Source organism: Eumetopias jubatus, unplaced genomic scaffold, assembly GCF_037043125.1.
Source record: "Eumetopias jubatus isolate StellerSeaLion01/CBP00866 unplaced genomic scaffold, mEumJub1_p1.0 scaffold_1, whole genome shotgun sequence".
Classification (NCBI taxonomy): Eukaryota; Metazoa; Chordata; class Mammalia; order Carnivora; family Otariidae; genus Eumetopias; species Eumetopias jubatus.
Genome location: NW_028274807.1, coordinates 122,170,227 through 122,183,889, shown reverse-complemented (window position 1 = coordinate 122,183,889; position 13,663 = coordinate 122,170,227). Strand labels below are relative to the sequence as shown.

The 13,663-nt window shown below is 36.1% G+C and overlaps 1 protein-coding gene across 13 annotated transcripts in view; it reads right to left on the bottom strand.

Annotated features, from left to right (window-relative positions):
* Positions 1-13,663, bottom strand: part of DBR1 (debranching RNA lariats 1) — a 41,515-nt gene that overhangs the window by 18,927 nt on the left and 8,925 nt on the right. For 7 of the 13 annotated variants that reach the window (XM_028099112.2, XM_088026124.1, XM_088026106.1 and 4 more), the window contains 5 exons: positions 13,385-13,465; positions 13,018-13,163; positions 12,141-12,522; positions 3,780-3,862; positions 2,762-2,815 (listed from right to left, as the gene is read on the bottom strand). In XM_028099112.2, the coding sequence (XP_027954913.2) occupies positions 2,762-2,815; positions 3,780-3,862; positions 12,141-12,522; positions 13,018-13,163; positions 13,385-13,465 (746 nt within the window). Of the gene's footprint in view, positions 1-2,598; positions 2,816-3,779; positions 3,863-11,447; positions 12,523-13,017; positions 13,164-13,384; positions 13,466-13,663 lie in introns of those variants that run through there. The other 6 variants (XM_088026145.1, XM_088026146.1, XM_088026122.1 and 3 more) reach the window with 4 other exon arrangements.

The window sequence follows — 13,663 nt, the reverse complement described above, 5'->3', positions numbered from 1 at the left end:
ATCATCTACAAAACAGTTCATTCTTGCTCCATGGGGTTGTGACGCCAACGCTGTCATATAGCAAGTCACCATCTGTGCCCTCATATATCTCTGAGTTTTCTCTTTTCTTGCACTGGTCAATTGTTCTCTTCCTACACCTGTAGTTCTTAAATTCCCCTGGCTTTTTAAGTAGGTCTTAATCTGTGTAGATATTGAAGGACTGCTCCCTTCTCTGATTTCCCCACATGCTTTTGGAGCAGCTGCACTTGGCAGGACAAAATGACCATAGAGGCGATGGTGAAATGCTTAGCAATAGAATAAACTGATAGAAATGGAGAGATTAAAAAAAAAAACAAAAAGAGGTAAAGGGGCAGCTCAGTGGCTCAGTCAATTGAGCATCTGACTCTTGGTTTTGGCTAAGGTCATGATCTCAGGGTCCTGAGATGGAGCCCCACATTGGGGCTCTGTGCTCAGCAGGGAGTCTGCTTGAGAATCTCTCCCTCTGCTCTTCCCCCCACTCATGCTCTCTCCTCTCTCTCTCAAATAAATCCTTTAAAAAACAGGCCAAAAGTGTGGTTGGATGGAACCTATTCTTGGAAAAAAAATTTAAAAGGAAAAGGAAGAGAAGGAAGAGGAGACAGAGAAAAAAGAAAGACACAGCCACAGCTTTCCAGGGGGGAAAAATAGAAGAATTTAAATTATTTAGGAGGAAGAAAACACAAACTATTAGTAAAAATGATTATCCAAAAGAAATGCATAATGAGGTAAGAACATAAATGTTTCCTGAGAAATTTCAGCAGGATTCTGGAAAAATGACAACAGCAGCATAATTTTTGAATCTCTCCAAATCCCCATGTAAAAGCAGGAAGAACAATTAAATTATAAAACAAAATCCCACAGGTAACATTTACAACAAAACTAGGTGACAGGGCATCTCCCTAAATCTCAAAATACAAGTGGATGCCAATGATCCATCAATAGCCTCAAGAACTCCATGGTCTCATCTTCTGTGCTGGAGAAAGCAGACAGAAGTAACCAGACCCGAGAACAGGAGAAACTCAAAATATCCAATAGATATTTGCTGGAGAGTGTGGCATCATTGAGACAGAAGGGCTTTGTCCAATGTAGTAGTGGATGAGGGCAAGGGGCCCATAGTAAAATCCGAAGGGGTTAGAATACCCTGAGCCTCTGTGAGTTCTGGAAATCAAACAACCAGGCCTCCTCTCCAGCACGGAGCTGTACACTGAGGAGATACCAAGAGGAATGGAAACAAAAACGTACAGGATACGGAATTCCACTTTCAGGAAGGCAGAACACCAGAATACCTGTTTCTTACCTGAAACAAAAAATTCACAAAATACACAAACAAAAACAAAATTGTCAAAAAATCCACAAAATGTGCAAAAACATATCAACAAAAATAGACAAAATATATGAAACAATGGTTTTCAAGACACTGTGCATCAGACAATGAAGGACAGTAATTCCTGAAAGATGGGAAACAAACAAGGTGAGCCCTCTGATTGCCCCAGCTTCCTGCCACAGGGGGATTTCAAGGCCTCAGTGTGGGGACTGGGGAGCCCAGGCAGAACCCACAAGCTCCTTGCATTGAAAAGACAAGCTGAGATTCTAGGAAGATTGAGGTAAGCAGAGTGTTGGAGAGGAGAGAGCTTCACAGAGCAAAAACTCTGGAGACCGACAGAGAGTCATCCTTGAGAATTCATCAGGGAAATAATTGAGCAATGTGTAAGGAAACAATCTGAGGTTAAAGAAAGAACCATCAGCAAGGATTAGAGGAAGTGTACCTGGGGTCACACGGGGCCAGAAATAGTGCCTGGTCCCACCAGTCAGGTTGAAAAACTTCATAATTCATAAGATATTGGGTAGAGAACTCAGAAGGCCCTTATCTCAGTACTAGGGGGAAAAAAATTAACCTTACACTAACACATCTCTGATACTGCCTAACCAATCTTAAAAGCAAGACCTAAAAGCATCAAGTAACTTGAGTCCCAGAACAAAGCTCAAGAATATTTATAGGAAAACAAAAACATCAAGCACCCAACAAAGTAAAATCCATAATGTCTCACATCTGATCAAAAATTACCAGACATGCAAAGGAGCAAGAAAAGACAAGCAATAATGAAAAGGAAAAGAAAACTCAATCAACTGAAAACCAACCCAGAACTGACATATGTTAGAATTAACCAACAAAGATATTAAAACAGTTCTTATAAAAATATTATGTATGTTCAAGAAAGCTAAGAAGAGACATAGAAGGATAAAAAAGACCCAAACGAAACTTCTAGAGATAAAACTACTACGTCAGAGATGAAAAACAGTTTGGTGGGAGTAGTGGCAGATTTGGCATTGCACAAGAAAAGAATGTTCTTGACATAGCAGTAGAAATGTTGATGACATAACAACATGAAGCATCCGAAATGAAACACAGAGGGAAAAAAAGAATCTTTAAAAATGAACAGAGGATCAGTGAACTGTGCAATATCTTCAAGTGCCTGATATACGTGTAATTGGAGCCCCCACAAAAAGAGGGCAGACAATGGAGACAGAGAAAATAATAATTTTATATTTTTTTTATAAAAAAAATTATAATAGCCAAAATGTTTTCCAATTTGATGGAAATTACAAAGCCACAGATTCAAAAGGTCAGCTAACCCCAAGCACAGAGACGTGAAGAAAACTACAGCAAGTCCATGGTAACCAAATTGCTCAGACCCGGGATAAGGAGAAAATGTTAAAGGCAATCAAAGAAAGAAAAACTCACATTACATACAGGAACAAAGATAAGAATGATCCCAGATTTCTTGTCAGTAACAATCTAAAAAAGAAACAGTAAAGTAACACTTTAAAATACTCAACCACGAAACAAAAACAAAAACAAGCACACTTTTAAGCCTAGAATTCTATCCCCAGTGCAAATATCTTTCAAAATTGAAGGCAAAATAAAGTCATTGTTCTTTTTTTGTTTTGTTTTATTTAGCCATATAGAAGCTGAAAGAATTAATCACCAGAGGACCTGCACTACAAGAAATGTTAAATGAGGTCTTGAGGCAGGGGAAAAGTTATACCAGGAAATATGGAACTCTACGAAGGACTGAAGAACATCAAAAATGATAACTATATGGGGGAGCATCTGGTTGGCTCAGTCAGAAGAGCGTGGGACTCTTGATCTCAGGGTCATGAGTTCGAGCCCCATGTTGGATGTAGAAATTACTAAAAACATGAATAAATTTAATAAATAAATAAATTTATTTATTTAAAAAATGGTGACACCCCACGGTGGGCTCCCTGCTCAGTGGGGAGCCTGCTTTTCCCTCTCCCTCTCCCACTCCCCCTGCTTGTGCTCTCTCAGGAGTGCACTCTGTCAAATAAATAAAATCTTTTTAAAAAAATAGTAACAATGTGAATAAATATACAAGTATTTTTCTTATTATTTCAATCCCTTTAAAATATGTCACTATTTAAATAAAAATCAAAATAATACAGTATGGAGTTTGTAGCATATATAAAAACAAACTGAATGGTGAAATAGCATAAAGGCGTAAGGGGAAGCAATGGGAGAATATTCTTGTAAGGTTCCTACACTGTATGTGAAATGGTATACTAACACTTGAAGGTACGCTGTCATAACGTAAAAGACTGTTGGTTTGCAACCCTCTGGGGAGCAGTCCAGGTGTAATCTGAAATTGGCCCCCAAATGCAGAGGGCAGGGAGAGACAAAAGGAAGAGGCAGGCCACTCCAGGTTGGTAGGTAGCAGTTTTGATAAGCAAAGGGAACTTACGTACAAGGCTTGTCTTGGGCTGCAGCAAGACAAGTGGATCCGGGAATCCGCCCGCCATGTCTTAAAATGTATATGGAGTACTTCTGAAACAAATAATGCAAGATATGTTAGGAAAAAAGAAAAAGAAGAAGATAGCAGGAGGGGAAGAATGAAGGGGAGTAAGTCGGAGGGGGAGACGAACCATGAGAGACGATGGACTCTGAAAAACAAACTGAGGGTTCTAGAGGGGAGGGGCGTGGGGGGATGGGTTAGCCTGGTGATGGGTATTAAGGGGGGCACGTTCTGTGTGGAGCACTGGGTGTTATGCACAAACAATGAATCATGGAACACTACATCAAGAGCTAATGATGTAATGTATGGTGATTAACATAACAATAAAAATTTTTTTTTTAAAATGTATATGGAGAGACGTGGGTACAGTCTGTACCCTTAACTGAGTACAGTCACATATATTGTGCAGGTGGTCTCAACACCACATCATTATTTCAAGGCTATGTCCTTGGAGCAGCCACTGGGAATGGGAAAGACAAGCAGAACCCACATTCCAAGGACAGGGGAGGAGGTGAGGATCTTCCCATTGCCTGGGTCCAGCTCACAGGTCAACTGGTGGTCAGGTCTTTTCGGTGACCTTTCCCAACAAAGATGTATACTATAAGCCCTAAAGTGTCCACTAAAATAACACAAAGTTTATGGCTAATAAGTCAACAGAGGAGATAAAATCAAATCATAAAAAAAATTCAATTCATCTAAAAGAAGCCAGAAAAGGAAGAAAAGGGGTACAAAATACAGATGAGAGAAATAGAGAAAAATGATAAGATGAGAGACTTAAAGTTAACCACATCAATAGTCAAAAACCAAAGTGGGGAGAAAATCGCACATATGCAAAAAATGACTATTCTCAGTAATTGTATTACTCTGAGATTTGTGTATGTGTAATAGAGGCTAAAGTAAATGAGTGATTATAGGTGATTGTAATTCTATTTAGTACTCTAGGTCCTTGAAATCAAGATTTCCAGTGTAAAAGCTAGGAGGTATTGATGTAATATAGAAGAGGTTAAGTAAAGATCCTGTAGTCCTGAATTTTCATTGGAAATATCGGTATAAACTTATGAAGTATTTTGTTGTATGTGTCCATGTCTCTCTGTGTGTGTACTTTTCCTCGCTCTGTCCATTGAAGAAACCTAGAAACAACGACCAATCCTTGGTAGCAATTAGCAATCCTTGTACCCAGATTGTGATTTTGAAATATCATGTTTCACTAAGAGAAACAAAGGCTTTTATGGGGAAATCGTCCATTCCATGCCTGGGGCAGGAAAAAAGTACAAGATAAGTCAAGAATATATCTTTCACACCAGATAAAGAAAGCTACTAGCTCATGTGAAAATGATTCAGAAGCCAAATTGAAGGGATTTCTATTGAGCAAAAATATAACACTCTTAGCTTTAAAAGGCCTAAGTGCAACTGACTGAAACTCTTCAAATATGTTTAAATCCATAGCTTCATAATGATTAAAAAAAAATTGGCCAGTTTTGAATTGTGATAGGGATTCAATTCACAGTCTAAGAATTTAGAAAGAATCAAATTTTTATCCTATATTTCCCAAATAAAGTTGAACTATTGGTTATTGACTATAGAAACAGAATTCTTATAAAAATACTCCACCTTACAAATATATATCAAGTATTTCAATGAATAAATGAAAAATAAGTTATTGAATTAGAATATCCTTATTTTACAACTCCCAATAAACTAATTGTTCTAGACATTGGGCATCCAAAGCTGCTAATGTCACAAAAAGAAAGAAAACTAGATATTGTGTGCCTCCTGATGAAGGAACACAGCACCACCTATGGTCTTTTCAAAGGGATTTTATCTAAGTCTGATAAAGCGTCTGGCTCCAGCTGCCAGTTTGCAGCAAATACAGAGGACAGAGGAATGTGTTGAACTGCACCAAGAGCAAAATCTAGACTATGGAAAACTACACAAAAGTCCCGAAATTGCCATCTGAAAAGGTGTAAAGAAAAGAAAAAATGGAGAGGAGTCCTAAAGATTAAAAGACCCTTTAAAGACATTGCAATTTTTTGAATGGTCAGGACAAAACTATAGAGTCTAGGATTGCCCAAAGTGAAAAGCTCTAAAGAAACACAAGAAAGTGATTACTATAAAATACAGGATAATGGATACTTTTGGAGGAATGGAGGGTGTTGAGATCATAATGGGGCATATGGATGGATTTCTAGGGTAATTGGCAACTTTCTAGCCACCTGGGTGACCTGGGTGGCGGTTACAGAGATGTTCACCTTATAATAATTCAGTAATGATACATTTGTCTTGGGTGTGTTCTGATGCTGTGTTTTAATTATTTTATAATTTTTTTATAAAAATACCTAAAGATGCAGTAACCACTGACTCCTTAATAGTCAGAAGCAATCAAATAGCAAAGTTATAAATTGCCTATTACATAACTCCTAAAAATCAGTAAGAAATTAAACTTCATTCCCATAGAAAATCAGGCAAGAACTATGACCAGGCAGTGCACAATAAAAGAAATACAAATATTTTTAAATATATGAAGACACTCATCCTTACATAATAAGATGATTAAAGCTACCATGAGTTGTTTTTACCTCTCAGATGAGCAAATGCCCAAAAAGTGTGGTAAAGCAATCACTCTAACACATTTCTGGGAGCATAAATTTGTACACCCTCAGCAGGGAACAGTTAAGCTATACTTGTTGAAATGATAAACCAATATACCCTGTGCCCAGCAATTTTATTACCAGGAATTTATCCTATAGATCTAGTTGCACATGAACAAAATAACATATATTTTCATTTTCATTGTTTTTATTTTCAAAGGATTAGAAATAACCTAATGCCCATCAGAAGGGACTGGTTTAATAAATTAAGATACATCTATACAATGGAATAGTATGCATCTATAAAAAAACAAGGAAGGCTTTTATATACAGACATAGACTCATCTCCAAGATATATATTTTAAGTGGAAAAAAAAAAAACACAGTAAAGAAGAGAATGTGTGGATTGCCACTACCCTTCTCAAAAGAGAGGAGGAAAAAGAAATTCAACTGATAATGTTGGTTAACCCTAGGAAGAACTGAGTGACTGGCAGACAGAGATGGGACAGAGATCTTTCATTGGATGTACCTTGTACTGTTAGAATTCTGCACCATGTGAATATGTAAGCAATTCCAAAAAAATTAAATTTAAGGAAGAATAATTGGGTATCCCAACAATGACTGATGAACACGGATTTATCAAGAGAGTTCAGAAGTTTAATACAATTACTAATGAAGAACTCATGAAATCACTAGGAACTTCCTGCTTTGGATTCAATAAGTCAATCCACAGAGAAGTCCAAAAATGGACAAAGGAAATCAACTGTTTTGAAGTTCTTTGAGATATTGGAGTTGAGATATTAAAAATAAAAATAGGGGTCATATCAATATTTCACAATGCTATTTCTTGTTACCAGACTTTTATGTACTTTTAGGAACTGATTTTGAATCTTCTTCATAATATCACTACTAAATTTTATATTAAAATCTAACTTTCCAGATTTGTTAAATTACTAAGATCAGAGTCCACACTTTCTCCTAGGTGGTTTGTGATCATTGGTATTTGTTGATTTGGCAACAATTAACACCTTTAAAATATTAAGCCATCACATCCAGAATCCTGGACTATTTTCTCATTTATTTAAATGTTAAATTATTTCCTTGATACAGTTTTTTTTCTTTATCGAAGTCTTGCAAATTTTTTGATAAATTAATTTCCAGAAATATTCCTATTTTTGTTGTTGTGTTGTTGTTGTTTCTATCATTTTCTTCCTACTAGTTATTGCTATTTGAGAAAAATGCTACTGATTTTTGAGATTGTCTTTCTACCTACAAACTTTTGTTGGCCTTGTTTATTTCTATGAATCTTTTTATTTTGCTTTTTTATCCTTTCTATACAAGTGATCTACATACAGATGGCCTGCAAATAATGTTTCCTTTCCAACCTCTATCTCTCTTATTTTCTTATTTTATAGCTTTGACCAAGACCTCTGGTATTATATTAAACAATAACTGTGAATCAAATGCCCCTTTGGTTTCCTCCTATGGTACCATATTCCTCTCACTTGCCACACTGTTATAGTTGGAATTTCATAATTGAGGTGATTATTTTATTAATATTAATTTCCCTCATTGTACTATAAGCTCCATGAAGGAGCAGATTTTTCTCACTATTGTATCCCTGGCATAGTGCCTGGGATGTATTTATCTCAATAAATATTTCTTGAATGAAAAAATGAATGGCCTAAGCTGATAAATAAGAATTGAAGAAAATCATAATAGATGAGGACCATAATTTTCTTATCTTGCCTTTTCCTCCCCTATTCCAATTACAAGCTCATTAACACTCAGGAGCATACGTATCATTCAGGGTATTTTGGCTGCAAGCACCAAAACTGGCTGGCTAAATTAAACAAGAGGGGAATTTACTGGAAGGAGTTAAGGAGATGGGGATTAGAAGATGAAAGGAAGGCTGAAACCCTACACATAGAAAAGAGCAATTCCAAGGGTGTCAAATAGAAACTACTCGACAGTTTTGTCAGGGTGCTGCTGGGGCAACCAAGGAGCACCAGTGACTCTCATTATCTTACCGCTCTGATCAAGACCCCCCTCCATCTCACGACCCTGAGATCACCACCTGAGCCAGAACCAAGTCAGAAGCTTAACCAATGGAGCCACCTGGGTGCCCCTACCCAGGTTTTCATAGGCTATTTGTTTCATTCTTCACATTTATAAGTTTGGTCTATTTGGAGTTTATATACATAATATATATTATTACATATATACATGAACATTATAAAACATTTATATATATATATATATATACAAGTTTTTTCTCTTCCAAATGGATATCCAGAGATCCAACCCTATTCATTTAAAATATCATCTTTTTCCTCAGTGATTAGAGATGCCACTTAAATCATAGGCTAAAATTTTCCATTTCTTTGGGCCTATTTTTGGTATTTCTGTTCCATTGGTCTGTCCATTCATGAACCCAATACTACATTGCTTTAATTATAGAGCTTTTATAGTGTTTTAATAGCTGATATGGCCAGCATAATCTACTGTTCTTTGGTGGGGGAGGGGGGTGCATTCCTGTCTGTTCTAAATTATTTATCCACATGAACTTTAAAAGTAATTTGTCTAGCTCCAGGAAAACAAACAAAAAACAAAACCATGTATTGATATTTTGATTGGGGTCATGTTAAGTTTACATATTAACTTGGGAAGAATTGGCATCTTTAAAATGTTTATCCAAGAATAAGAGATGTTTCCATTAGTTCAAGTCTACTTTTGCATTTTGGGGTGTATTTTTTTTTAAGATTTTATTTATTTGTTTGACAGAGAGATACACAGCGAGAGAGGGAACACAAGCAGGGGGAGTGGAAGAGGGAGAAGCAGGCTTCCCGCTGAGCAGGGAGCCAGAAGCAGGGCTCGATCCCAGGACCCTGGGATCATGACCCAAGCCGAAGGCAGTCACTTAACCCACTGAGCCACCCAGGTGCCCCAATTTTGGGGTGTATTTTAAGGTTTTCCTCATTACAGGGTTTGCACATTTCTTGTTAAGTATTTCTTTTTGATATTGTTTGTGTCACACCAGTCATTGGTAATTGTGTATGTGAAAGCTATTGCTTTGTATGCTAATTTTTATCTTATTACCCTGCTGTATTACTTATTACTGTGCTGTATTAGTTTTAATTTTGATTTTTTTGTGTTTTCCACCTAAACATTCAGGTCATCTGTATGTATTTGCCTCTTCCTTTGCAATCTTGATTTCCCTCATTGTTTTCTTTTGTCTAATTGTTTTGTTCTTTACACCAATACAATGTTAAAATGGAGGTACCTGATACCCTGTCTCCTTCCTTGACTTTCTGCTTACTTTCCTTTGATGAGAATGCCAATAGTGTATCCCCATTACACAAGATGCTAGATTTTTTTCCCTAAGGATGTATTTATTTTTAAAGAGGGGGGAGGGGAAGAGGGAGAGAATCTTCAAGCAGACTCCCCGCTGATCACGGAGCCCAACAGTATGGGGCTCCATTTCAAGACCCATGACCTGTGCGGAAACGAAGAGTTGGAAGCTTAACCAACTCAGCCCACCCAGGTACCCCTACATTTTACTTTTTAAAAAATCAGAAATGGGTGTTGAATTTTGCCAAAGATCTTTTCATCATCCATAGAGAAAACTATGATGTTTGTTCTTAGATCTACTACTATGCAAGTTGTATGAACACATTTCCTAATACTGAACCATCTTTGTATCAGTCATGCTAAATCACCTTAAAATGTGCTATAGATTGTTTACTAATATTTATTTAGGACTTTTGCAGCAATATTCATATGTGAGATTGGTCTGTGGGTTTTTTTGTACAATCTTTATCAGATTTAGGTATCAACATTATTCTTGCTTCATAAAAAGAAAACTAAACTTTCCTTCATTCTTCTACATTTTGTAAGTTTACCTAACATTAGGGATTATTTGGTACTTTCCTCCTGAAACCATCTGGGCCAAGCGCTTTTTTGTGGGAGTTAATTCTTTGATAACCTTCTCTATTCCTTCTGTGGAAATTTTTGTCACTTTCCACCTTCAGTAAGATGAATTTCAGTGAATTCTATTTTTCTAGGAAAGTAATCATTTATCAAATTTATTTGTAATCCTATGTTTGTTTGAATACCATTTTACTGGCTATTTCTCCCTTTTATTTATTTATGGCATTTGTGCTTTCTTTCTTGAGAAAGCTAAAGGACTGTCTTTGTTTTTTTATGAACTCTGTACTTGTTTTACATCTAATTACTTTCTGCTTTTATTTATCTTTATTAAAGAATTTCGGGGGAGGGACCTAAATATCAGAACTATGGGATTCCATTAAATCAGTGATGGGGGAAATCTATAGCTTTTAAATACTTTATGTAAATAATGAAAATTAAAATAAGTAAATATTCAACTCAAAAAAGAAAGTAAAGAAAATAGACGGCAATAAAGATAAAGTGCTAGACCTTCTTCAAGTCAGATGCTGACAAGATGGAAGCCAACTGCCAAATCATTCTCCTAGACCGGCCCCTGGATGTGGACTACTATGGAATGATGACATCCTAGAACAGTCTGAATTCATGGCTACTGCTCCAAGCACAGGGCAACCATCTCCTCAGGCGGCCCAGACATTTTAACCAGAGACAGGATGGAAGTATAGTTTTTCCATGCGGATCTTTAAAAATATTCTACTACTAGCAATCCATAACAGCAAAGGGGCAGATTTTGTGCAACTCAATCCCTACTAGTAATTAATACTAAGCTGAACTGTGTCCAAAATGACCTGTACACAGTTACTATAGCTACTTTAAAATTAAAGCTAAAGCTAAAACACGCCAAAGTCTACAAGGTTGCATGAATCTCAGCAAGTAAGTGTAAAATTTTATATTTACCAATGTTTAGTATTTAAAGGAATTTATTTCCTGAAACCTTATCTACCATCTTCAACTTCAATTATATTTGACAGACATTAAGAGCACACCAGGGAAAATATTTATAACAAATAAAAAGAAAGCATACAAAATTACACATGTAGTAATGACTTTGCAAAACAAAATATAAATATGCCATATTTTATACATCAAAATATTCACAGTGGTAGTAACTCCTTGAAGGTAAAAATCCCTGTCCTACTCGTCTTTCTAGTGCCATTTTACAGAAGAGTGGCTGGTACAAAGTAGGTATTCAATAAGTGCTTGCTGGAAAAAATGAAAGTGAACAATATACATCTTCAAAAAAAAGATACTCGATCAAGTAAATATATGAAATTTTAATATTTTTATCTGAAATATACAAAGGACTAAAGACAAAGTTAATACCTAACTAAAATTCTCTGAAGTAACTTCATTATTACAAAGTTAAATCTTGAGTCAAAAATCCAACTCTAAAAATATGGTCTCAAAAATCACATATCTACATATAACACTAAGAAAGTAAATTGTCTTATGCTGCATCATCATCATCCACTGCAGCATAGATGGCTTGATTCCTCCTCTTAATTTTCTTTCTTTGTTCAGGTTCATGTTCATCACTCAGCCTCTTCAATGGCAACTCTAAGTCATTTCCATCCCCTGACTCCAGAGCCTCACCAAGTTTCCCCTCTCTGCCATCCGGGGAACCCAATGTATCATCAGAAGATACAACCATGGAACCCGGCAAGATCCTGACATCAGAGAAGCTTGCAGAGAAGTCAGAAGCTTGATCAGAAGAAGGTTCTACAGATGGTGTATTCATGTCACTATGTGTACTTACAATACTATCTTCATCTTCCTCTTCTTCATCTAACATTATTTCATCTGGATTAATAGAGGACAGGGCAGATGTATCTGTGTTATATTCACTACGGTCTTCTCCAGAGTCATTACTCTCCATGTCATCCTGCTCTTCAAATTCACCACACAAGTGATGTTCTTCCTTGGCCTTCTGAAGCCTGACATTCATGTCAGTGATGCCAAGTTGGGCACAAAATTCAGTAGTTTGAGGATTGATCCTATGAACCAACTGCATTTGTGTCTGTGGCCTGCTAGGGTCATAACAAGCAGCTGTTATGCTAAAGTTACATGGAACTTTGAGGTCATGATTCAGTATTTCCAATACTTTGTTCATAGCTTCTTCTGTTGCACTATAATCCCACCTACAAAAGTCCAAAACAATAGCTTTTTACATTTTATCAGCCTCAGACAATAAAAGATGAAATCTAACTATGGACTTCATGTGCAAGGATAAAACAGAAACCATATATAAAAATTCCATCTAACAAAATTATAGTTAATTTGCCAAAGGACCATTTTGAAATAAACAATTCTTAGAAAAAACTTAACTCACACTCTAAAACAAGTACAAATTACTTTAATGTGTTAACCAAATCTCCACTATATTATAGTTAGTTTTACACATGCTTATTCATTTATAAACTTATCTGGGTTGGTATTCCCACCATCCATTTTTATATCCCTTGATGCAAAATTTGTAGTTTTCCATATCAGTCAGTAAACCCTGAATTACTCTGACACTCATTTAACAATAATTTCCTTGATTAAAAAAAAAAAGAAAAGAAAAGAAAAAGGTGGAAGGGACAAAAATTGGGCACGCAACAGAGAGAGCAAATCCTAAATAAGGTCAGACTTACCTTGTATGCAGGCCATTATTTTCAGGCATATTCCAGAGGCGCTCAGTCACATTAATAAGATCATCAGTAGCCCTGAGAACAGTGAGCCATTCAATATCATACTCTAAGTACTCAGGAGCACTGGGGTCATGTTCTATTTCTATTACCTATAGAAAAGAAATCAGTTATTTTAAGAATGCCTTTCTATTTTTAATATTCTAAGAATTTCCAACTTAATAGCTAACAAACACGTAACTTAAGTGTTCCCAAAGAATTCTCAGAATACATAAATTATAGAGCATAAATAAATTCTAAAGGGAAAATTAATATTTTTCTAATCACTGGAAGAGCAAAACTGTATCACAAAGTTATTTCATTTTCTTTTTACCTGAAGAAAGTCTCTATGTGGTAAGCATTTGTCCAAGGCTAAAAATTTGGTTGCTTTGGCTGTCTGTCCTTTATCCTTGGCCTAGAAATATGAACCATGATTTAAGAAAAAATGTTAAAATATCACAATTAATTCATACACAGAATAGGATGGAAACAATCTTTATTAAACATATCCCTAAGTCATGAGTCAAAGCAACAACTGTCACTGTTCCAAAATAAGTTAGTTCTATAAACACTTGTGTAATGACAGGCAAGGCACTTAAACTCTCTGGACTTC